The sequence below is a fragment of the Cyanistes caeruleus genome, chromosome 1, assembly GCF_971803275.1.
Source record: "Cyanistes caeruleus chromosome 1, bCyaCae1.hap1.1, whole genome shotgun sequence".
Lineage (NCBI taxonomy): Eukaryota > Metazoa > Chordata > Aves > Passeriformes > Paridae > Cyanistes > Cyanistes caeruleus.
In genome coordinates, this window is record NC_141701.1 from 118,817,220 (window position 1) to 118,843,868 (window position 26,649).

The 26,649-nt window shown below is 39.1% G+C and overlaps 1 protein-coding gene across 1 annotated transcript in view; it reads left to right on the forward strand.

The window, feature by feature from the left end:
• The window catches only part of JAZF1 (JAZF zinc finger 1), a 188,147-nt gene that overhangs the window by 145,008 nt on the left and 16,490 nt on the right, over positions 1 to 26,649 (forward strand). The window contains exon 3 of the mRNA XM_086852958.1: positions 13,280 to 13,476. Coding sequence (XP_086709084.1) covers positions 13,280 to 13,476 — 197 coding nt within the window. The remainder of the gene's footprint in view (positions 1 to 13,279; positions 13,477 to 26,649) is intronic.

A 26,649-nucleotide genomic window follows, 5' to 3' on the forward strand; every position in this document is an offset into this window, starting at 1 on the left:
CATTGGTAAGGCAGAGAATATGTGTGTTGCTTGGGTGTAATAAAATTGTTGGAGAACAAGGCAGAAATGTGGACTGATAATACATGTAAATGTGATTGGAGTGTAAACAAAAGTGTAAAAGGTAGAGGTCAGATTGCTAAACCCAGATTGCTAAGTGGAAATGATGACAATGAATTACTAAAAAAGCTGTGGAGATTCATTAGAGAAAGTTCTCCATTTAATTATTTTCCATTTACCTTTTCATATGGGGTCAAAAACTGCAGAAATATCAAGGAGGTAGATAAATTACATGGTTTGGCACACAAACCAGCTTAAAACTAGTGCAGGTTACAGCAGTCCCTGGATACTAGCTAGAGTTCAGCCTGAGATAGGTACTGCTTTAGGCAGCACCATGTGCACATGCTGTGTGTTTCTGTATTTTATACACTGACATTGTAGGAAGATGCATTTCATGTTGTTGAAAATAAAAGAGAATGTCAGTGCTTTTGGATTCCTCTGGAGGGTGTGAGAGGACAGATGGTTTTCCTGTTCCCTTTGTGCCAGGTGCTGCTGGTGGTGTTTCTCTGAAGGTGGTGGGTTTAGGACAAGAGGCAATGGGCAGAAACTGATGTACGGGAAACGGCGTCTGAATATGAGGAAGAACATTTTTACTGTGTGAGTGACAGTGCTGGAACAGATTGGCCAGGGAGGTTGCCAAGTTGCAGAGTGTCCCTCACTGGAGATATCCAGTAAGTGGCTGGATGCCAGCCAGTGCTGTGTGCTGTAGGATGACCCTGCTAAAGCAGGGAGATTGGACCAGATGATGGCTTCCAACACCATCCATTCTGTGGTCCTTGTTTGGTGAAGTAGGGGAGGACTTTAGGTTTTGTTCCTCGTTACTGTCAAACTGTCACTGGCAGAGAGTTTCACATTTATGGAGTTTCATGGGGCCAAATTGTCTGAAGCATCCTTGGTGTGGCTAAATCTGGGTTTTTTGTGGCATGCAAGCTGAGGAGACCTATCTATTCCACTGGGTTCCCTTCCCTTGTGTCATCTGACATCATAAACCCACACTTTGAAAAAGTGAGATCTGCAGGGTGCCTCAGGTTCACAGATATGCTCTTGGCGTGGGTTTTCCACCATCCTGTGATGAGTGCGTTCCCACCTTACCTTGGCCTGCCTTTCTGAGCCTTTCTGGAAGGGGCCATGCTTCATAAAGGGGCGAGTATGTAGGTGACTTGTTTTGGGGTGGTGGGGTGGAACAGGTAGCTGTGACGGGATGGACATGGGATGGATTCGGGGCTGTGGGATGAGAGGAGATGGATGGACAGTGATGGGGATGGACAGTGATGTGGGGCAGCAGGACGGGATGAGGGATGTGAGGAGATGGATGGACAGTGATGTGGGGCAGCAGGACGGGATGAGGGATGTGAGGAGATGGATGGACAGGGATGTGGGGCAGCAGGACGGGATGAGGGATGCGAGGAGATGGATGGACAGTGATGGGGATGGACAGGGATGTGGGGCAGCAGGACGGGATGAGGGATGTGAGGAGATGGATGGACAGGGATGTGGGGCAGCAGGACGGGATGAGGGATGCGAGGAGATGGATGGACAGGGATGTGGGGCAGCAGGACAGGATGAGGGATGTGAGGAGATGGATGGACAGTGATGTGGGGCAGCAGGACGGGATGAGGGATGTGAGGAGATGGATGGACAGGGATGAAGGGCAGTAGGACAGGATGAGGGATGTGAGGAGATGGATGGACAGTGATGTGGGGCAGCAGGACGGGATGAGGGATGTGAGGAGATGGGTGGACAGGGATGTGGGGCAGCAGGACGGGATGAGGGATGTGAGGAGATGGATGGACAGGGATGTGGGGCTTCAGGACGGGATGAGGGATGTGAGGAGATGGATGGACAGGGATGTGGGGCAGCAGGACGGGATGAGGGATGTGAGGAGATGGATGGACAGGGATGAAGGGCAGTAGGACGGGATGAGGGATGTGAGGAGATGGATGGACAGGGATGTGGGGCAGTAGGACGGGATGAGGGATGCGAGGTGCGACGGGCACTGCCTGCAGAGGGCTCTGTGACACCGCGTTTCCCCCTCCAAGTGCGGTGGGGGGGAAGGGAGTGCTGGGGTAACGCTTCCAACAGTCTGGTCTTAGTCTGGTAAACAGACTAGGAATTGTGGGCTAAGTCCTTTTCCTCAGGCTTTGCACCAAGGCTGAGATCAGATGACTCAGTCCGGACTCATTATTTTAATAGCCTACAGCTAGTTCACATAGCAGCGGGAGTCCACAAAAAAGGCATTTAATTGTTGAAACTCAAACTGGTACATTGTAACTGCAGATTATAGTATTCAGATTTAAGTGATTCAAGTAATTTATAAAGCTTTTGCACAAGCAAACTGAAAGTTAAAATACAGATATTGTAATAAAAAGTAAATAAAACATACTTTTGTACGTTAAGACCCAATTAAAGAGCATGATTTAATTTAACAAACATAAAACAGGCAGGTGATATTTGCCAACATTACTACAGCTGTGTTTTACATTAGGAAATTAATTAAAATAGTAATTTATACTTTTTTTCCACTTGCAAGTCTTGGGCCTTTCTGTATTACACCATCTATTTTCTCTTCATTCATTGTGTTAGGGTGAGTTTGTAACCTCACCTAGGCTGCATCACAACTTTGGGGCTGCCTTTCCTTCTTACCTAATGAAAAACCGGCTTTCTGCAATAATGCCAGCGAAGCAGATCAAACAGGGCTGAAGGAACTTCCCTGCTGTCTGCCCGAGAAGCAGAGCATTGTTAGCTATTCAGATGTCAGTCCTTTTCTTCTGCATCCTGGCAGGGTTTTGCTGTTTTCATCAGATCACTCAAGCTGGAGGTGGGAGGGTGGCTGCCAGTGAGGGATGCAGGGGAATGGTTTCCTGTTAGACTGAGCAGAACTGGGGGATTTGCTGCACTCCCATACGTGCCTGGGCCTGGTGCACACTGCGAGACTAACAGGGACAACATTTCAAAATGCAAATCAGTGTTCTGCTTTTATACCTGACAGCTGAATAATGGGACCTCTGGAGCTATTCTTAGTTTTTAGGTACTTCCCCATTCCCAAACTGCTGAAACAGTGATGATTACATAATGAACTGTTAACTTTGTCAGTCAAATCAGCTTAAAGTGTAGAAAAGTACATTTTTTTAAATAGCACATCATTACCGAAACAAGAGTTCGTTTGAATGAAAGAGCAAACACACATGTGATGGTTATCTTCTTCCTTCTCCGCTTTTCCTGCTCTATCTTCACCTGAACTTTGTTACCTTTGAGGAGGAATCTTTTATGTTGGCTATTTTATACATGTGTGACTCATTGCAGCAGAGTCTGAGGAATTGGGAATGTTCAATTCGCCATTTTGGGCTGAATTGTTTGTAAGTTGCTATCGTCCTTTCACACAACTCACGATGCCTGAAAACTTGGTTTATTAAGACCAGACATTTCACATTCCTAATGTTAAGATTGCTGCAATTTTCCATTATAAGCTTTACCCCACCCAGTCCTCTGAATACAGATTTATAAATCAGTTTCAACAAATGTTTCTCCATCTAAATCTGCACTTACATTTTAAGCTTGGGAGAACATCTTCGAGCTGAATGCTCTTTCTCAACTGGAGAATCATGTTCTGTATCAGTGTTTTCACAAATAGGTTTAGTTTCTTTAAAAATCAAACAGTGAATTCATTGTGAGTGACTTTGGTGTCTCTGTTTTTGAAAGAAAAAACAGCATCTGTTTTTAGTTTAGTTTTCATTTAGAAATTAATTTATTATGCATCTTATTATCAGTTTCTTTTTGCCATATTTTTGTTGAATGGGTATTCTGGATCGCTTACTGCCTGGAGGAGCCAGTGCAGACATTGCATATGTGATATATTTCTGAAAGACTGCAAAGTGTGTTGGTTAATGTGTTTGATTAATACTGTGTAAAATACTGAAGATTGTTTTATTTATTCAAAATTACATTGGACATCCTTAGGGTTAATAAGCAATGCTTTGTGATAATATCTATTTTTAAATTCTTGCATGCTGAATCTGTCTTTGGGTGTTGACTTGAATTCTCAGGAGAACTCAACACGGAATGACACAAGAATAGCCAGACATAAATGGAACATTTACAAGAATAAAATATCTGACATTTCAGCTCCCTGCTTCTTAAAGCTAAAAGTCCTTGAGGCATCAATAAAATGAAACCGAGTCCAGCAGTAAAAGCATGTGTCATGCGTACACAGATCTACTTCTCTGTAGGGCTGATTGAAAGAAATTGTTTTTACATAAATAGTTACAATAAGCTCTTCAAGAAGGAAAGTGGGTGGACCAGTAATGGAAAAAAATACGGTATTTTAGGTTGAGTACATCTGAACATAAAACATGCTACTGGAACTAGGCAATCTGACAGTACTGGGGGCTGTGCAGAGAGCCAGAGTGGGGCTTGTATGCTACTTAGTCCCACCTAAGAACTATTTTGAGATTCAAGTCAAATTTAAAACATACAGACCATTTCTTTTTTATTCCACAGGCAGCTTAATTCCATTTTGTTCAAGACATTAGTAATTGATTAAAGTTTGTAATTTCTACAAATAAGAAGGCACACTTTCTTTAAAGTAAAGGTAAATTTTACTTTCTCTAAAGTAAAAGGTAAATTTTTACTCTGCTTTCAAGAATTTTGCATTTCATTCATGTGAAAGCTTAGAGTAATCTGGTAAGTCAAAAAATGTGAAATAACCATATTTAAAATATTTACAATTAAGAGCTGATAGGTTAAGGTATTACTGAAAAGATGCCATCAGTGTTCTTTCAGCTGAGATTGTCTTTAGTCATACTGAGAAAAATAATTCAGGGATTTTGTTTCTATGATGCAAATTTAAAAACTGTCAGGGTGCATTTTTTAAATGATGTGGTTTAAAAAATACTTTAAATGAAGAAGTTGCTTTTCATGTCACATTATTTATGTCTGCTAGGATTCTCATTTTGGTCTCTGCAACATTTTATGGCTGTGTGACATTACATTATTCCTGTATATTAACAAGGGTATGAACTGAAATATAAGGCTTCATGACGTTATATTCAACAATTAATTAGGCAATAATGCATAAAGTATCTGTTGTTAGCAGCAGGAAAGGGCTGGTTTGTTCATTAGTGGCTGCAAGCAAAGCCAAGGCTGATATATGTCCCAGTAAGCCACTTAGTGAGTGCAGGGAGGAGATTTCTGAGATAGGAACTGCTGCATTACGCTGAAAGCAGGGGTTTGCCACAGCATCTTAAAAATCTGTCCCAACTGCAAGAAACTCTGCAAGTGTTTTACACTGTCCAAATGCTCCTTTTCACCAATGGCAAAACTCTGGAATGAGTTTGGTAAGAAATAAGTTGATGTCTAGGCAGAACACAGCATAATGAGCATTTCCATCAGATATGAGGGTTATCATGACGTTTTTAAAACTCTCTGCATTTGCAGAAGAGGTGAAAATATCACACCAAACTATAGCAAGTGGTTGCTGCCTTCCTTCTAATGACCTCCTTCAGGTATCTCTTTTGCCCAGCTATTGCCTCTCACTCCATGGAAATTACAGAATTTTGAAGATTCAGCTAAGTTATAGCTCCTTTCTGAAACTCACTCATTTACTTCAGGAGAGGGTGGAAAAATCTGGGTAGGCTGTGAGAGGGGAAAGGAAGAAAACTAGCAGTATGTTTCTAATGTATTGGAAATTATTGTTGTTCTCTTGAATTTTAGTGAGCTCTAATTTTGTTCCTTTTAAATGCTGAAATGTCATTTTTTTATTTTAAGAACATCAGAAGGACAGCGTGGGCTTCTCTTTGGGTCCTTGACATCAGTGGAGGGAATAAGTTATGAATTTTTATTATGAATGAAATGTCTAAAATAAGACTGCATCTGCCCTGATCATGTTACTGTTCAAATGTTATCTATCCAATGTGCATTTTTCCTGAGAATTTAAAAAGAATATAAAATAAAATGTAGCCCTAAATTTTTCATTTGCTGTATTACCTAAATTCAAGAAAGAAAAGGCAAAAGTACTATGTAATCTAAAAAATAAAACATAAATTCCATTTGAATTTGAATTTTAAGTAAAAAGTTATTTTTGAGATGGGCTGAACATACAACACTGATTCATTTTTGTTTGGTTTTAATTTTAAATTAAATATTATTTTGGTGCTTCTCGAAAAGAAGATATAGGAAAATAAGTGTAAGAAGAATAAAAGAGAAGAAAAAGAAAAAAAGGCAGATGAAAAAGAGCTTCTTTCCAAAGAGAAAATATTAAAATCCATATATTTAATATCATAAGCATTTAATATATTACATATAATATATTAAATAATTGTAAAATGGAAAGCTAGGGCTTATGTTCAGTATTTGGTACTTCTGTTAACCAAAGTATGAAGCGTAATTCACACTGATGTTTTTGAATATTCCCAAAATCAAGAGAGAGATGAAATTTCTTTCCACTGCTTTTAAAACTGCCTTGTATTGATTAACAGTGAGTAAACACATGCTTTACTGCAGGCAATTACATGATTTGGGATGGTTTATTTTTATTCTGTTTGAGTAGTAATAGATTATTTGGCATAACACTGTCCATTAGCTCTACTTACACATTTAGATATGAGATTACTCAGTCTTCTGAATCAATTTTCCACGCTAGAAGCACAAAATATCTCCTTGGTGAATATTTTATTGTGTCTTATTGTATCTTTTAAGAATCTGTGAAGAGCAGACAACTGAAGTAAACCCACTGAAATCTTGCTCATGTTTAGCAGATTTTCTGAGGTTGCAGCCTTGAATCTACTGACAGCAATGAGTGTGATTGAATGTTGCATTTGAGTCTTTCAGTGAAGAGGCAGAAATGGAGTTTAAATTCTTTAAGGTACATGTGCAGCCTAATAAACTCTACTACTACATTGGCTTAAGATGTAAATATTCAGAAAAATATGTATTACTCTAAAGCTGATTTTGTGGCAGTAACAGTTTTACATCTCGAGAGAACCGGTTGAATAATGGAAATGAAAGAATTGTACTGGCAATGAATTATTCCTAAGGCTAATAATAAAAAGAAATCTGATTCTGCCCTAAGATACTCATCAGTTTGTCATAAATATTCCATATTTAGGACATAGGAAAAGCTTTCAGCAGATGAGTGAGAATGCAACTGGCACTGAGGATGAACACTGAATTCTCTTTTAAAACCTGATCTCAGTGAATGAGCACACTGAAGTCCTACGCAGATGTGAGGTGTTTCTGCCATAAATACTGGACTGGAAGAGTTCTTTCCAGAAACTTAGAAATACCTTTTAATGATCTGTTTGATCTGGTTGGTGCCTGTTGTGAAATCAAATACAGGTTTGAGAGAATAATTGGGAGGGGATTATTATTTTGGGCTGTTTCTTCCCCACTTGTTAGGTTTTTTGTGAAATTAGGGGAAAAAGGCGAGACCTTGCAAAGGGGATTTTGTATGAATCATATACTTTAGCACTATGCAAATAGTCTGTAATCTAAATAGTGTGAAGGCATGTGAGGGGTTGTGCATGGTTTTAATGGGGGTTTTCACACTGATGTTTCTTTTTAGGGTTTTTCTAAAACTGTAATGAAAGATCTCTAAAAAAAAAAAGTTTGTTGCTAGCTTCTGTGAAGCAGAAGGTCTGTAAAGACCTGTGGAATACTTCTGTTTTCCCCACACTACAAAGAAGGATGTGTGAAAGTGCTCAAGGGTACTCATCAAATTATTTGAGTTAATGGATGGTCTAAAACTTGCTCATATATTTCTTTCCTCATGATCACATAAATAGTGTGGCAAGACATTACTGGGGATATTGATGGCTTTTGTTTTGGCCCAGTGTTGTTCAGGTTCAACTGAGAAAAGCCTTTCATCCTTTCCAGGACACAAGACAGCCCAAGTCTGTGAATTTGTCTGTGGGCAAGTACTGCTGAACTCCCACCATTTGGATTTCACCAGATTTTTCCTTAGCCCAGTAGAAGTTCAACTTGACAATTGTCTCTTCTTTCTGGCATTGGTTAAATCAAACCACTTTGCTGCTTTTACAAGAAAAGATGAAGTAAAATGTATGGAGAACAGCTCCTGACTTGAGGAGTCCACAGAGTCCTGTCCTACTGAAATAGGGTCATCCCTTGAAAGACGTGTGTTCTCCTAATCCCTCTTCAAAGTAGAGATCTCCCAAAGTTTTAAAATACTGTACAACTAGAAGTACTTTCCATCCTAGCCTTTTGTTTTTTCCTAGACACTGCTCATGTAATGAAGACAACTGAAAGCTAAAATTAACATCCCCATCTCATTATTTCTCTTGCTCATTATTTCTCGGCACAGACAAAAAATAGCATAAACATCTTGAGGCAAAAGTGGGAAAAGTTTGAAGGGAGAAAACAGACACAGCAAGGACCTTGGTCTGGTGGGTGTAAAGTATAGCAAGATAATTAATGTGTGGCTTTCATGTAATTTAGTAAGTAGCAAGCTAGTATGTGCCCTATGTGTCAAGTAAATCTGACCACCTTTTATCTAAATATACTACTACCACAATGCAGCACAAATCTGTGTTTTGTGAAAATAGAACACCGTGGATTTTTTTTCCTCCTCTTTCCAATCAATCTTGAAGTTGAGTTGTCGGGCTAAGGAGCAGTCTGCTGATACACAAGTGCTGGAAGCTTAGCATGTTCTCATGTTCTGGTAAAGGTGACAGACATTCCCAGGGCAGGTTAGCCAAATTAAGCAAACATGAATATGACCTGAATGCTACTATAAATGTTTTTCCATAATTATCTAGTAATGAGAAAAAGTCAGAACTAATTCTGTTCTGCTGTCTTCCCCATTGTGGGCTAGGACTGATGCCTAGAGAGGCTACCTAGAACAGAGGCTAGACAGTGTTAAAGGAATAAAGTAGGTTTTCAAAGGAGATATAAAGCTTTCAAAGGAGACACCTTGGGCAGTACAAGAGCCCAGCAGAGGCTACAGCCAAGGTGGATGGTGGATCACAGGTTTTCACACTTTTGTAAATTTTGGTCCATTTACATATTGGGGTTAATTGTCCCATTACAGTTTCAGGTTATGAAGTCCCACCCTCCCAGATTGCTCTCCTCAATTCACTGCTGTTTATACTTTTTGAGCCTGAAGCTGCAACGGTGTCCTTGGTTCTTGGGCTGAAAAAAGATTGTTTTATCCAACCACCCTGTGAAGAGAACTTGCTAACACTTTATATGAAGTTCAGAGTTATATACCAATCCAGTAGAAAACCTAGAAAATATGAAAGCTAAAACTGAAGGCATTAGTACTAGTTGGCAGTGGTATGGCACAGGAGAGGGTATATTTGTTACTGTCAGGTAGTGCTGTACATGTTTTTTAAGCTTGTGTGCAGCTGGACAGTGTTGCGGAGCAATCCTGGGCTTGAGTCTCCATGTGGTGAAATCTGCTTGTTATGCAAGCTCAGAATCATCCCTCTCCCTTCTCTTGCTGTGCATGTGGTAACTGGAGAACAGTAGACTCATGATTGTGACACATCTTCTGTTGGTATATGTTTTAGAGACTAGATCGTGAAGAAGCTCAATGTAGCGAATTAGTATTCAAATCCAAGCAGATAGCTGTGGTAGCACCTTCTTCACTGTCAGTGTGAATGTCTGTGGACATGGAAACAGAGCTGGCCCAAGCAGCTGCCTTCTGCATCAGCAAGATTTAGCAGTGAGGAAGAGGAGGAAAGGGTACTTCATGCTCTGATGAGAACAATTAGGAATATACATTCTGAGGAGTAACCTGGGTTCTTTTTTTCCTTTTCAGTTTACCTGCAGCTCATTTCTATAACCCTTACCCTCAGTCTGGGTGTATGAGTCCAGAGCTCTCAAACTGCCCCAGCATTGTGTGCAGCATAGGTTTTATGATAAACCAACCCTGACATCATCACACGAGTCACACTGGGGCATGATCATGGAGCAGTGCATGCTAACAGCACAAGGGAATCTCTAAGAATATGTTCTGTTCATTCTTGACTTCGAAGCTTTAAGGGGTGACAAGTCTTAGAAATACTGGAAAAGTTTTGATTTGAAAATGCTTTTTTTGAATTTGAGCATAACCTCTGCTTTTTGTGACTTTTTGCATTGGTAACAAGAGCTAGCGCTGTTTGTATTATATTGCCACCTATATGAAAGGTTGTGCAACACTTTCCATTATAAGACTGTTTCAGTTGCTTATGCTGCCAACATTCATCAGTTCGGGCTGAAATTTTCCATGCTGGGTGTCTCCTTCAGGCTGAATTTCTTGGGAAAGTTTCAATAAAAATACTTGAACCATTCCAGGGAATGAGAAGAGGGGGGTAAAAACTGTATTTTGCTCGTTTTTATTAAATTGCTGCAAGCATTTGATTCAGAAATCACTGCACCTATGTTTTTTGGAGCAGGGAGTTGAATAATTAGGAAGGTTGAAAGGGTGAGAAAAGAAAAAAATGGGTGTAGAAGAGATTTCTTTTAGAAAGAGTTTGCTCCTGCCTGATGTTATGAACTTTTGGCAAGAAAGCACACAAACCCCATGCCTTTCAAAACAGGGTCAATGAATGGCTGGGAGCTGAATGATTCTCCTTGTTTCTCTGCACCTATATGATGTATTGGTTTGAGGGAGAGAGGATTATGATGTGTAAACAAAATTGTATGCAGCAGAAGAGGTGAATGAAATGTGCACAGTGGTGCAACGAGAGGGGCAGGGTTATGGAGATAATAATTTGAAAATAGCAGATGTAGCTTTGCTCAGCAAAGAGATGGATCTGAAGATGATGAGACAGACTATCAAGAAGAGGGGATTTAACCTAAGTGGTCTTACAGCAGTCTTTTTCAGTTACAGTTCATTTCCTGTTTCCCAGACATCTTGTGCATTTAAACGAGGCAGGGAAAATTGTATGCAGGTATGTAATTTAGAGACCAGTATTCAACCCTAGTTCCAGCATATTTCATTCATGATCACTTGATGTTGTAACCGTAATGTACTTCCAACATGAAAATTAAAGACTTAGTTGGAAATGTCATTCTGTATCCATCATTACAATGCTTATATTTTAAGCTTTGAAGAGCACTGCCATAGTCAGACGCGTGTATAATTCTGCACTTTAGTTAAAATATTGAAAAATATTTTCTTTTAATCTGTTTAAACAAGTTTCATTTTCAAACCCACAGCACTGCCAGTGCTTCAGCAAACATGTATGTTCAGCAAACACTACTTGGATGTGGAAAGGTTAATTCCATATGTGAGATATTGGAAACTGAACTTCTCAACAGACTCTGCCTTCCATTTCTCTCAGGTTCACAGTGCAGACAACAAATTACATTTTGGAATATACTTTACATGCTTAGCCCAAATGGGAATGAGTTAAGAGGACAGGGAGAGGGTTCAGTTAGAACTTCACATTTTCCTGATTTTTATGGACTTCAACCAGAGTGGTTATAACTCAATATTATTTTAACATTGTTATTTGTGGCTGAGTTTACCAAAGAGCAACTTTCATGCTGCTGCTTTTAATATCTCACAGTTGGAGTTATCTTCCAAGTTTTCAAGGATTTATAATGTTACCATAACATTTTCTTACGGAGTAAGGCTTCCCATCCAGAAGCAAGCGTACATCATAGTACAAATTGAAAAAAATAGTGAATTAGACATTTCCTAGTTAGAGGAAAGTGAATGTTTACTGAATGACCACTTTATTAAGATCCTTTTATTTATATTTTCTTGGATGAAATTTAGACTTCCTTTTGAGGACTGTTTTGTCAATATCATCTGCACGCTTGGTTGAAGAAGAGAAATTTAACACTCAACTGTTACTATGGATATCAGCATTTAAAATATTAACTTCATAAAAATGCCACATCTGGACTTGACATGATGTATTGTTGCCTCAGTTCAAAGAAGATAAGTTGCCATGTCACATACCTGTTTATTAATGTTTGCGTGTTGAAGTTACTTATCATGGCAAAGATCCACTTATTAATGGCTTCATGGTATGGACAGACAGGATGCATCTTTATTGCTCTAATGCTACCTAAAGTTTTATGCCACAGTGTTTGGAGACCATGGTCAAATGCCTGGGTGTAACTTAACTTTTAATTCTGTACCATGTGTATTGTTTTTATTCACTGGCAGGTGTAGTTTGTACTTCAGCCTCAAGGACAGAGGGCTGTACTGACGAGGTGATTTACTTTAGCCTGTCTTAGGAATCCTTCAAGATATCCATAATTATTAATGTATATCCATATGTAGTGGAGGGGAAAGACAAAGGATTAAAATGTCTCTCGAATGCTAAGTCATGAAGTCTGACTTGTAGAGATCCTGTTTTGGGGGAACCCCAACCTTTTAAAGTGAGAGTTAGTACAGGTGCCAGCAGCGATGCTTGGGATGTCAGCATGAAGCAGCATCAGGTCTTCTGGTGTAACTCTTCGTGTATACTTGGAATAAAAGTGGTCTTTTTCAGTTCAATTGTTCCTTTTTGAAAGGAATCAGAATAAAAGTGAAAAAAGCGGTTTTTATTCCAGATGAGATATCCCATGCAGAAAGTTGCACTGGTGTAATTACAGCATTACTGGTGCACACTTTGCATCGTGCTGGTGGGATTCCCTCTCACCACCCCACAGAGATGAACCTTGAGTTGCGTTAGGGCTTCAACAGCGTGTACAGGGCTCTACAGAGAGACCTCACTTGGTTTTCAAAAGCTGGGAACTCCAGTTTGAGGAATTGAGATTTAATTAGACATCTTTTATGCCAGGCAACATTGCCTAAAACCCTTAGTTAAAGGATTTGATTATCCTATTGAAAATTGCGTATCTACACGAAGTAATTAGTTCTACCCCTTTGACCTTCAGATTGAAGATCATTTGCTGCTAACGTTTTTCTCAGCTACTTTTTCACAGAATGACTGAATGTAGTTACTGTAAAGGACTGTGTACAATCATTATATTATTGTTTGTACTGCTAAGTTCTGGTTGGAGTTTAAAAAACTTCTGTGTTTCCACATGATGCAAGTATCTAATGTAAGTTTTATTGAAATCAGAAGGAAATGGCCCAGATGTTGAACACATAAAAGCTGTTGATGGAGTTTGTATTCTGTAAATTTGTGTGTTGAAGAGGAACTTGTCATGGCTGAGTTTGAAACTCCATTGGGTCACTGGGGGCAAAAATTACTTCATCTTTACCTAAAGCTTGCTGGAGGACAGTGGTTCAAAGCTCTCATCCTCATTATTGTCCTTGTTCTAGATTTATGACTGATGCAGCTCGACGTGAGCAGGAGTCTTTGAAGAAAAAGATTCAGCCGAAACTCTCTCTGACTTTGTCAAGCACAGTGTCCCGTGGGAATGTATCTACTCCACCACGCCACAGCAGTGGAAGCCTTACTCCTCCAGTCACCCCTCCAATCACTCCCTCCTCTTCATTTCGCAGTAGTACTCCTACAGGTAAGCACCTACACTTTAATTCATCCCAAATGAAGGGAGCAGTTTTGCCACGTGGCATTTGGAGAATTGAGTTACACTCATACTGAGGCATTGGGAAGAAGTGCCCTGAAAAATAAGACAGAAAAGCTTGTGCGATTTTACATTTGGTTAGCAGTGCCTAAAATGTGTTTGGGCATTTATTTCCAAATTCTTTGCTAAAGCAGAGAAGAACACTAACTTTAAATGTTGCAGCTGAAATTACTATGTGAAGAAACTGGCCTTGCTGGAAATGCCAAATGTGCAGAAGACCCCTTATGTATCAGTAGGAGAGCTCTGCCTATGGTAGAGTGTCAGTTAAAGATTTTTTAAAAGTAGTCAGTATCTTCCCCCTACCCCATGCCCCACCCTTTTTTCTTTCTTTGGTAGAGGAAAGTGGAATTCATAGTAAGTGGTCAGGGAGGAATGTTCTGCTGCTGTCATCATGTAGAAATTACTTTAATTAGGAAACTATGTTCATGAAAAGAAATAAATTTAAACAGGTATCTATACTTCCTTCAAAAGCTAATATTCCAGTGGTTTTTCCAGGGTATAAAAATCCTGAAATTCTTTTTGCACTGATTAGAGTAACTGAAAATTTCTTGCTATCCTAAACCAGATCTTTTGGCCTAAGTCAGTCTGATTTACCTTAGGTAGAGATCTTGTCAGATAATTCTGGTACACTTCAGACTAAATACCAGTATTATCTTTGAAAAAGCTAAATGCATATAATAGGGCTATTCTATTCTGCAATAAATATGTTCAGTATATTCTCCATAGCAGGAAATCGCATGAGCATCACTGCCCTGAAAAACTGTTGTGCCACATGTTTTTTATATAGGCTATTTCATGTCTTAGTATTAATGGTTAAATGGAGAAGTTGTAGCAATCCTTGAGATGTTCTGTCTGCAAGTTGTAAAGTATGTCCCTGGTTTTGTAAAAGAAAAGCACGTTGAGAAAAGCTAAATGATAAAGTCCTAATGTAATGAAAAAAAATTTAGATTTTCTTAATTATTACCTGTTTGAAACAAACTGATTTATTTCTTTGACATCCTACAGATGGCAAGGAGTTTCTTCCTTCTTTTGTTTACTTTTTGTACAGCTCCTCCTGGGAAGGCTAATTCATGATGTGGTCAGGTAGTATAACTTCACACATCCGTCAGCAATATTGGCTGGTGATTTACTCTTTGAAACATGTTCCATCAAATACAAAAGAAAAAAACGTCAGCATCTGTCTACCAAAATATTTTTATTATTTATGTATTTTCCAAACTTTTAAAGTTTGTCAGAATGTTGTTTTACCTGCAGTTAAGAGAATCAGCTTGTTATGGCTGCATTTCTGCAAGTCCTGCCTGCCAGTTTATAAATAATACCAGCTTCCACTTTCTGCACCCTCCATTCCAAGTTCCCTTTTGGACCCCTGTTCCAAAGCTAGGGTTTGTAACATCCTTGTAGCAAAAAACACATTCTTTCTTTAAGATTTCTTCTTAAATTTACTATTAACTGCATTGCATTTCAGCAGCCTTAACCCAGATTTTCCATTTTTCTCATCTTAAAACTTTTTCTGGACCTAAAGTTAGCACTGCCCTTTTTCTGATAACTGCAGTTTTCTTCCCAGTGTTTACTTGGTGTAGGATTTTTTCTAACTTAGATGAGTTTCTCAGAGTCATGCCATGGCTGAGTTTCTGTGGGTGCAGTGCCTGGAGAGGCAACCCAGTAGGGGTAGCAGACTAACTTTAGATATGCAGCTCACGTGTCTTTTATTGGTGCAAATCTTTTCCCCTCAAGTGCGAATGTATATGGCAGTTGACTAGAAAGGTGATGTAACCAAGGGTAGTTAGGCAAGATCTGTTTCAGGGAAACAATTTAGAGTATGTAAATTGTCCTACATTTCAGCCTCACAGTGCCCACACAGCTTTCAAGCCCTACAGGCACACCCTCCACTGCATCCAGTGAGAATGAAGAGTATTGCTGTATTCTTTCCATGCTGTATTCCTTCCATGCAGTCCTGTTTGATTTGTACTCCGAGAAAACTCTTGTTAATTCATCTTTGAATGCAGGTAAACGTGTATGTTGTGGTAACTTGAGAAAACCAAGAGGCTGTTTTTTAGGTTGCCTTTTGCCCTGTATTTGTTATAATCCAAATATAACCCTTGTCCTCATCCTCCTTTAGACCTATACTTTGTCAAAAATGAAATGGGATTGCTTTGACCCAGTTAGTTCATGAAATTCTCAGAATGGCTGTTTCCAGTTTTATTGTCTCCTATCTCAGTTGTTGGATAGTTTGTGAGGGCTCAGCAGTGTGCCTGGCATTACTGTCACTGCCCAGGGTGGTGCCACTTCAGATGCCAGAGAGGAATCATCAGTCAGAGCAGGCTGGTGACATGGAACACACGTTCCCTGGCAGAGAGTGTCTGTCACGTACGGCTTCTCGTCACTCTTGTTCAACGTAGAAAGCTAAAAACACACTAATCTTGAGTCCCCTTTTCCATGTGCTGCCCTCCCTTGTGGTATGCTGCTCATCTTGGCTTTCCCAGGGGTGTTAGTCTTGGCTTGGGTGAAGCCAGGAGCTGTGTGGATCCCAATCACGTTTGTGCATGTCCTCACGGCAATGTCTTGCCACTTCACGATGGTTTTAACCTACTGCTGTAAGTTTTCAGCAAAGTGCAATTTCATCTAATGATCTCTCATCTGTGTATTGACCAGACTGAAACCCACTTAGCTTGTGAAACCTGATAAGAAGCTGTTCAAGGTGTTTTGGCTGCAGGGAGTGTTTGTTAAGTTTTACAGTAAAAATCTGTGCCAAAAGACTGTGGGGCCTCGTTCTCAGACAGAGCTGAGCAGCGTCCAGACTGACACACATCGATGCTGTGAATGTTGCATGTGCACATGTAAGCACCTCCTGCTTCTTGGTAAAGGAGATTATTCATAGAGAAACAGAAATACTCAGCAAAGAAGTGTGCCCTTTAAGGCTCTTCTCAGGTAATGAGGTAGACGTGTATTTATCTTCAGATTCTGCATGTGTTAGTCCCCTGAAATGGCCCGTTTGTGGTTTTGGTGAGAAGCAGAAATGCAGCAGTTAATTTTCTATACCTCCCCTCTGCTCCCTCGGGGGTGGCTGGCATATGCTCTCTGCTTACATTTGGCTTTTTGTTCCCTCTCCTATAACAAGTTTTCTCTTCTTCTTAAGACCTGCATCCTCTAATCGCTGCAGAAAGTTCGCTTTAAAAATTTGCTCCAGTTTTTATTTTAACAATAGTGTCTCCCAGGAGACTTTGTTTAGCAGGGCTTAAATAGTCTTGTTAGAGTTCACAGGCAGGATTTAGCAAAAGAAATGGTTTCCATCAGGAATAAAGGCTCCTTAGGGTGATAGGGAAATAGAGCAAAGTAGCACCAGTGCACAGCTTATTTTGGAAAGATGTTAGCAGTCTGCAAATACTGAAATATCTCTTTATTTAAGAAACACTAAATTAAGTCACAAAAACTTATGTTGCTTTTATTTTTAAATGTCAATTTTAAACCCACAAAACTAATGAAGTCTAGTTATGGATAAAAATGGGGCTGGCACTGAATCCTTAGCATACGTTGTTAATTTTTTGACTGTTTTCTTACATCTGTGTGGCTCACAGATGAAATTTCCACCCCTAACTTCCTGGCTTTTGAGTGTAAGTTAGAGCATTGACATTCCTTTGAAAGTTATAATATCTCTTCATACTGAAAAGCTTTAAAAGAGATCCAGTGATAGTAACTTATTGGGAATTAATTATTAAAATAACCTGTTCCCAATTTTAGTTAGAAAAGTAATTCATAGTGATGAATCTCAGACTAAAAAGAATAAAACCACTTCTGCATTGAAGAAATGCCAGAAATCATCTGAAACCACTATTTTGTGTTTGTTTATTATTTTCCTTTATATTTATGACTTCTATTTTTTTTTTTTTTTTTCCCAACTATTCCAGGCTTGGAATAATAAATTTCAGCCTGGAGTGAATTTTTTGCCTTCCTATAAATTCTAAAACAAGAGTTTAATACCACCAACTGGCTTTTTAATAGTTCAGCCCTAAGTCTTGTGCCCTCCCACCTTCCCCTGCACACACACACACACAAAAAAACCCAAAAAAACTGGAGTACTTGAAAACCTCATGCTTAGCATTTCATTTTGCTCTGAAGAAGCTGGCTCTCAGACATCCTTTCCTGTTTATTTTTTTTTTTTTAATTTTAATAGATTACACGTTATAACATTTATGCAGTTTTAATAGGTTTATAGACCTATTTACTGCCTGATCATTGGGGGCAGTGGATGGCAGCCAGTCCTGGCACCAAGGGTTGAGGATGCTGTGGTTGCCTGGAACAGCTGTGGCCATTTCTCAGCCCTTCCACTTGGGGAGGAGATGAAAGAGTGCAGTTTTCATGGGTGGTCATAGGCTGACCCCATGAGAGAATTGGCAAGTCCCATTTTGATTTACAGCTGTCATTTGAGTAGGTGACTATTGGTTTGTCTTATTAATTAGGATAAATGCCTTTCTGGGGAGTCATATTTGTTCAGTCACTTTTGATTGATTGCATTTGAAAGTTTTTACCTTTCATAAACATGTCAGACTTCCTTGAAATTTCCACCAGTCCAGTCTCAGTATTTATGAATGTTACCCCGTTTTCTTCCCACGGAAAATACCTAACTTTTCAAATTCTTTATTTTATTTTTCCTTTCTGGTAAAACTTGAAAGTAATAAATCATTTTAATCTGGAATAAAAAAAATCCGTTGTAGGATTTGCCTTAACCTTTAAGAAGTCTATGATCTAAACAGTGATATTTTAATCAAATATGCCTAAAAATTCAGCAATGTTAAGATACTTGAAAAAAATATTACTGAGGCTATCAAATTATTACTATTGATGTAGAAATTATTACATTTACCATCTGAGGATACTATCTGAATGATGCTTTTGTAGATTTACAATAACCTAGTAATTTTGTAGATATGTAGAGCATATTCTAAAACTGAAAACAAGATTGCTTTGTAGCTTTGTCAGTAGTCCTAAAGCTGCACTATTTCAGTCAGAACACACTGTGTGAAATGGGCCAATTTTTGTCTTATAAATCATACTAGTGGTGAAACATGACTTAATATAATATGTTATACTGTAACAAAGTGAAATTCAATTAATTTTCAGTCAAAAGAAAAAAAAAAATCTGGTCTTCCCCTCGTGTCTTATTTTCAGAGCCTGGTGTAATTAAGAGTACTCTTTGTACCTAGAGTGATTGCATTCTTAAATGTTTGCAATAGTTTTAAATATATTTGTGTTTGATTCAGGTTTAGGTAACTAAATTAAAGAGAATTATATCCCATTTACATCATTAGGGAGTAACTTCTAAGAGTGATTATTTTCTAAAAGGTACATGTAAATTTTTACTCAGTAAAATTAATAGATCCTAAAAGCTCAGACTATTACTATCTCCTCTAATTCAGATGGAATTTGTTCAGGATTCAAATGTTACTACTGTCAAAACAGTGACCAAAAAGTTACAGCTGCCTTCCGTGTTAACAAGTGTTCATGCTGCTGATGAAATAATTTAGAGCATCATTGTTCCCTCTATGGGTGAATAATGTACAGGGGAGGGAAGTCTGCGTGTTACAACAAAGGAGCTCCTTTCTCTACCTACCAAAGGCAGCTGGGACTTAGAAAGTGGTCTGTAAGGATCCACCTTACTTTTGGTACATTAAGGAGCTGTCTGTTGTGGAAGCTTTGATTCTGAGAAGCAAAACACTCACTGTGTGGCAGTTAGTGACTTTTCCCAATAAACCTGGTTATCTCATGTACTGTTACCTCAATGACACGAGCTATCATTCCTGTAATTCTGCTGTATAGCATTTGCCTTTATGGATAACTCATGAAGGAATCCCACGGGCCTCCTCTTGAATCTGTTCCCTTTTCTTTTCCAAGAATGCAAAAGCTGAAAGAAAACCACCCATTGTTTGCTAGTAATAGCAACCAAAACCACAATAGTAACCAGCCTTTGGAACTGGGCATTGGAATAGAGTAACAGGCATATGCTGGAAACTAATATGGTTTAGATTCTAAATGTGTGTTTCATTTTTTTTACTTTAAGTTGTTTAAAAAATGCGTTGTTGTAATGTAAAAGCTCATTCCTCTTCATAGGTATCAAAGCAGCTAACATTTCAGTAGAGTTTCCATATGTCAGGCTTTCAACAATGAAGTAATCATATGGCACAGACAGCTGTTGCACAGAGTGCTGGAACAGCACATTAAACAGAATCCAGCAAGAAAAAGAGATCTGCTCAGCTGAACTGCTCTGTGAGTCTGGAGTGAACAGCAGAGATGTAAAATAATAGGGTTATTTTTTTGTTAGTTTGTTCCCCCCACAGACTAACTGAAGATTTACAGGAGGAGGAGTCAGATGCTCAAAACTTTTTGTGTTGATGGATATGCTATTAATATGTAGCTGAATTAAGCTGAATTTATTGCAGAACTGCTATTTATAGCAGAATCTGTTTGGCTGCTGTCAGCAGGTGGCATTTCTGAACTCCATGTTAGGTTGAATCAGAGCAGACTATGAACCATTAAATCTGCTGTTCAGTTGATAATCCTCAGCATGTTTGGGCGATGAAGATTTACTCAGTATTGCTACAGCTAGAGAGATACTGTTCTTTTGTGATGGGCTTATTTCTTTAAGCCAAGTGCCCTGCAAAATACTCCTTGATTAGATCTTAAGGGAGCTTGAAATTAGACTTGGGAGGACAAATGAGTGGAAACAAGTACACAAGTACACATTGATGGCATTTTGAAAATCACGCTACAAATTCAGGTCACGCGTGCTTCGAGCACATGATTAATGTTTAGCACCTAATGCTAAGGAAGTAAATGCTGCCTGACTTGGAGCACATAACAAGTGCTTTGTCAGACTGGAATGGAGTATTCACCACTTGCAGAGTTGCAGGCTCAAGAATTTATGTAGTCACAAAAAGCCAGCTTTAGCCGTTCACTTCAAAAATTCTTCACCTGTGTTAGCATACTGTAAATGCTTAAATTTAATTATTACACTTTATGTTAAAGTAGCCTAGTATCATGCAGATGTAGTTGAAAAAATAATGAAAAGTAGAAATATTAAATAAAATCCCAAGGCTGTTATATTAAATTGTTGCTAAGAAGTGGGCTAAGAGTGTTACATTTTTGTGTGTTTGACTTACGGGGTGTCCAGCACAGTAAAGTACAAATCAACCAAGCTCTGTTGCAGCTTGAAAAAACAGACTTTCAGATGTCTGAGGAACCATCTCATTACTTGTTCAGAACTTTCTACTTGTTTAATTGCTTGGTCAGAGACTGAAGAACTTTTATGCTATGTTTTTATTAAAAATTAGATATATGGACTCACTCTTGGATAAACACTATGGGCAAATAAATAAGCCATACTTCACAAAATGAAGACCAAATTCAGTTCTCCAGCATAATGAATGTTTGAATACATTTGATATTTCAGACCTGCAAGGTATGAAAAAATCTATGTTAAAATATCTTGTGAAAACTGAATTGTGGTCCCTGACAAAATTGCCTTCTGAGGTGCTTCACTGTTGCCAAGTTTTCTCATTTCTGTGTAGATGACAGAAGAGAACTTTATTGGAGCTAAAATGGTTCCATCTAATTGCAGGTTTGGGACCATATATTAATCCTGCACACTAACTAATATTGTACATATAATTGCCCAGCATTTAGCAGTCTGAGGCACCTATTCTAACAGAGCCTTATGGGTGTTCTTGTAAAAACATAATGAAAAAAATAATGAATGACATTGTGCAAAACAGTTGATCAATGTACGACTTAACTATAGTTGTATGTGTGTGCTTAAATATGGTGTGAGATTTTAACACGAGCTTTTGGCTGAAGTTGTGACTAAGCATGAACAATTAGAGAAAGCTGTAGTAGTTTCCAGTTTCTACAGTAAGGAGTAAAGCTACAATAGAAGGTTTCTAGTAACAATGGAAAACAGTAAGTAGAAGTGCAGTTATTTCCTATAGGGGTTTTCTTAGAACACGTAGGATTTGTTCCCACAGCTAAAAGATGTTTTTTTCAGAGCTAGATGTCACATCCAGTTTTAGGAAACCAGGCTGTAAACTTGCATATTTAGCTCTTTCTTCAGTAATCCAAAGTGAAAAATGTTCAAGTGTTCATCACTGTGCTTGGTTAAGTGCTTCAGAAATTGATTTTTTTTCTTTCCTAGCAGTCATCATCTGTCAGATGACTGTCTGGCTTCCTTCAGAGAGACAAGACTGTGTATTAACCTGGTTGCTCAGTGACTAAATCAAACCAAAAGAATTCTGTTCCCAGAACATACTGAGACTTGGACAATCTGCAGAGCAGACATAATTCCATATTGTAGGCACAGCAACAGCGTTGTCACGTCTTGTAGCTCCAAATCAGGCAGCTTGAAATTATCCTGAAGACCAAGTCATTAATTTGGTCCAACCTGCATGTGTTTTGGACCTCTGGCTGTGTGATTACCTGGGTACCTGCTCTGCAGTTTGGCTGAACCCTAAAAGGGGGAAGGATGGGAGCTGGCCCACTTTGATGGCTGTGTCCCTTACAAGGGAGGTCACAGTGTCCTTTTTTTTACCTCCTAGGCAAAACCAGAGTCGTAAGGACTTGCAAACCCCGGCCCTGTTTGCCTTACAGGTGTGATCTGGTTTGTTTGACAGTGTCTTTGGGACCCCTGGAAGTGCACACAGACCAGGTGAAAGAGGAGTGTTGGTTAAGGCTGCAAGGACTACAGGGCTGCAAGTCCATGACTCCAGTTCTTTCAGGTCCTGTAGCTTTGGGGTACAGATCCTGGAGGATTTCTGCAGGGCTGTGCAAGACAAGCTGACATGACCCATGAGCGTCTTGATTTTTCAGAGATTTGGTATTTCCACCAATCCAAGCCTATAAACTTGAAAAGATGGAGCAAAATCATGGAGATTCTCCTGGAACTAATCTTTTCTATGGTTTGCATAAAGATATGCTGTGATAACCACCCCCACCCCCCCACCCCCCCTGCTTAGTCCTTTTTCAGCTCCATCCTAAACTAATTCATAACTTAAGTACAAGAAGGTCTACACTATATGTTCACAAAATGGTATTATTTTAAAGTGGTGCTTCTAACCATTTAAATTGCTTTTAAAGTTAAAAGGACAATTTTAAGTGTATATAGAGGAAAGTAAGACTAATATGAAAAATGGGGCTTCACTGTGAAGGGAAATGTTGACTTTTTTAATCAAGATTCCTCTCAGCTTTTTGCTGCATTTTCTATTTTTCTTCATTTTCCTGCTTTATGGGTGCATTTTCATTATCATTCTGTTAAATTTCTGATTTGCTCTTTAACTTGGCAGTAAAAATGTGTTGAGCCCAGTTTGCTATAAAAATATCTTCTGAGAAGATTAGCTCAGTTGTCAGATTTTGTACTTTCTAGTAGAATCCTGAATCTTGCCAGAGGAAAAGGCACACAAAAATTTAACACTACCTATTATTTCATCTCATTCACTACAGGTAGCTTTACATGTAATCTCCTGTGTGCTGTACTTCATCTTCCCAGCCCCTTCAGAGCATTCTTGTTTGATACAGACATAAATTGCACCAGCAATTGTAAAGCTACTGTGCTGTAGAATTGTATTTTAACTGCACATACCTGTAATTAATTGTATGGGAATTTTCACAGTAGTCTCCCCAAGGAACAATTTAATTGAAAAGCAACCGAGTTGTCTAGACTACAGCAACTCATAAAATCATCACTAGTTTTGGGGTTTGAGCTACAAAGCAGCAATAGAAACATGGCTTGTAGATTTAAAGTACTTCCAAGCACAGGAACTGTTTTATAATCCCCATCATAGTAGTCTACCCTGGAAAACCGTTTTTAACAGGGTCAAGAACAAAAAATGTACAATAAGCTTGAAAGTAAAGATTATCTCTGTGTTAATTTGTGATAGGATAGGGATTTTTGTGTACAGGCACACCCATGACAGATAGACCTATCTTCCTCCAAATGTGTAAAAAATACGCATTTTGTAGAAAGCACATTGTGTCTGCCTTTCACAGCTTGTGGCACAACTGGTTTAACATGGGGATAGTGTGACACTCAAAAAGTTACTTCAGCAGTTCTGGGTAACAATGATGGCATTCATGTTTCATGATCCTGTGTTTATGCTGCAAGGGCAAATTGGTGGAAGGATTTTTATTTATTTATTTACTATTTGGCTTTGTAAGCAATCTGCTAAGTATCTTGAAAATTGCTAGCTGAAAACACAAATGTTTTTCTCCAAGTTAGAAACAGTAGCGGCCACATGGAGCTTTTAGGTGTTTATTTAAATTGTGTGTGTGTGGATATATGCACATACAAACTTACATGTGTATCACACTGCGACATTAAATGGGATTTATCTCTACCAGTGCAGTACCTCAAGGACTGAGAAAATTACTCCATGTCCCCCAGTGTTGTGTGTCTGCACACTGACAGCAGTGTTATGGTTAAGCAGAAGAAAAACCAGGCTCATTTAGGCAGCACTTCAGTGTGCTGGAGATGATGAAACTTAAGCAAATGTTTGAGTTTTCCTTGCATTATGGCCAAAGAAAATCAGAAGTAATAGAAAGCAAGGACTAACGTACCATTTCACACTTGATGACTTATAACCCAGAGAGGTTTATTTCACAGGGGAAATGGTGTATCATGAGCTGATGTTAGCCAGTACAAAATTATGTAACATTTTAGGAAAAACGGGGTTCTTTGTAGCTTTTGTGTATTTCCAAGTGAACTAAAAACCATGAAACATTTTCTGACCCCTGAAACCACAAGATCCTCTTGTCTTTTTAGCGCTTGTGGCCTGGCAGGTGGAAGGTTTTGCTAATTCTTGCTGAAGATGAAGGTTGGTGCTTTGTCCTTGCTAGCATGGTCTCCCTGTTGAAAGGTTTTTCCATGCAGACCGTGCCATTCACAACAATTTCTGAGCACTTCTGCCTCTAATGTCGAAGGAGACAAGAAGCCAAGGGGCAATGAAAAATAGCAAATTTGAGAAGTACTTTGATTTCAGCCCAGTGATATGCCACCTGAAACTACTCACACCTGCTAAGCTGCATTTTGTAGACCTGATTGAAACAATGATAGGCACAAAGAAAGGTTTGCGACAGTATTACAGGCACAGTGCAAATTTTATTTTATCAGAATCTTTGTTTTTAAAAATGAGAGAGGCGATATGACTCCCCACTAAATGTGTTCTTACACTTGGGTTAATTTCTTTCTGAGAAACACAAAGTAGGATTAATAAAAAAAATAACAGATCTTTCCTGTTGATTTTTTTGTGTTGTTAAAATGACAAAAGCCTTGATTCTTGCTCAGTAGTTGATAGCCATTTTAACCCTTGCTGGCAATTCTCAGTCTTAGGGATAGCTCTCAAATCATGCTGATGGTGTTTCTTAAATCTAGATGGTCAGAGCTTCAAAAGCAGGCAGATAGAGGTGGTCAGTGTATATTGATGAAGATTAAATCCTCCTGTCTCTTCAGTGCATTGAAGTGGAGAATCTGCCATTGCCTCCCTTGTCACTGGTCAGGGGTTTGTAGCCAGCCCTCTTGGGCCTCATAAACATGAAATTTCCTCAGCCCAAAGCTGCTGGAAAAACCACTGAGTTGTCTTGCACTGCTACAGCTCCTCCATGTGCTGCGCCGGGGCTGATGTGCATGCTGCAGCCCATTCACACAGGAGGGGCTGGGGAGGCCCAGGAGCACCTTGGGAATCCCTGCCTGGCCAGATCCTGCTGAAATCAGCAGCACTCCTGGTGTGCAGTGCAGGCTGTACCTGCACAGGGATAGCGATGGCTTGGGGAGAGCCTGGTGGCAGCTCAGAGCATCCGTGCGGGATTTGCACGCTGGTGAAGGCAAAGGCACGGCAGCCAGGGTGGGGAGGGACCTGTGTGCATTAGCAGTTTTATGACCTGCATTGTAAGTGGCTGGATAGCTTTTGTACAGCTGTAAAGCATGTATAAAACATGTCTCAAATGTATTTTCATGGCTTCATAAAGTGTAGGTCATTTAGGTAGGTACTTTTTATTGTAATCCTTTATCTTCAACGTGGAACTGTTTCCTGGTACCGTTTCTTTTTTCTTCTCTTTTTTTATAAAATGGGGTGAAGAAGAGAAAAGAAAAACTGCTCTTTTGTTATATGCAGCAGGAGAGTCCTTAAGTACAGTAATAGTGCCCTGAACTTGCATTTCTGTATGTCTAACCTCGGAATGCAGGCCTAGCAACTAAAAAGCCAAAATAACATTAATTATGACTGTTCTTCGCTGTGGTTTTTGGAGTATAAGTTTGGAACAGATGTTTGAGGGGAGAGAAGGGAGGGGAGGAAGGATGGATCGTTTCTTTTTCTCAGCCCCAACTGGTTTTAATTCTTATTTGAACATTTTGAGAATATCTTTAAACAGTTGCCAGAGTTCAATTAGCATCCTGTGACTAAAGGTGGAAAATGTCCTACTTTGTTTTTCTTCAAACATATACCTGCTCTTGCTTCTCATGCCAAAGTCAGAAAAAGAAAGGATTCCAGCTGGCATGGGTTTTATTACTGTTACATTACTTTGCAGGTTAAGCCTCAGATTGGGAGGGGTCTGCTGGACTGATTTATTTATTTACTTTTTTTATTTTCATTATTTTTAAAAAGTGCCATGTAAAACACTGCCATTTAATTACAGGAAGGTTATGTTCTTTTTTTGGTGAGTGTTTAACAGCCTATTCTTGTTTACATGAATCTAGTTTTAAAATATGTTTAAAGTAGAGATTGTGTTCTTGGGTTTATCATGTTTTTCCTGTACTATGTATAAACACAAGATTGTACATTATTGAAAGCCCTTTTTTGTGGAAAACAGGATTGGGGGGAAAAGTTTATATAAGAATGCAAGGTAACTTCCCGAGACTATTGGCGCAGTGTGACCATAAAACCTCAACAGCACATTGTGCAGTGACATTATAACAATTTGCTTTAGCACCTCTGCAGCGTTCTCAGAAAGCCCTGCTCTACAAAACACATGCCATGGTATCAGTTGACTCTTTTTTTCCAGAATCAGTTCTTTACATGCATGTTTTTGTGATTAGTTGCTGTTCCACAAGTAATTGGAAGTAGGGGATTT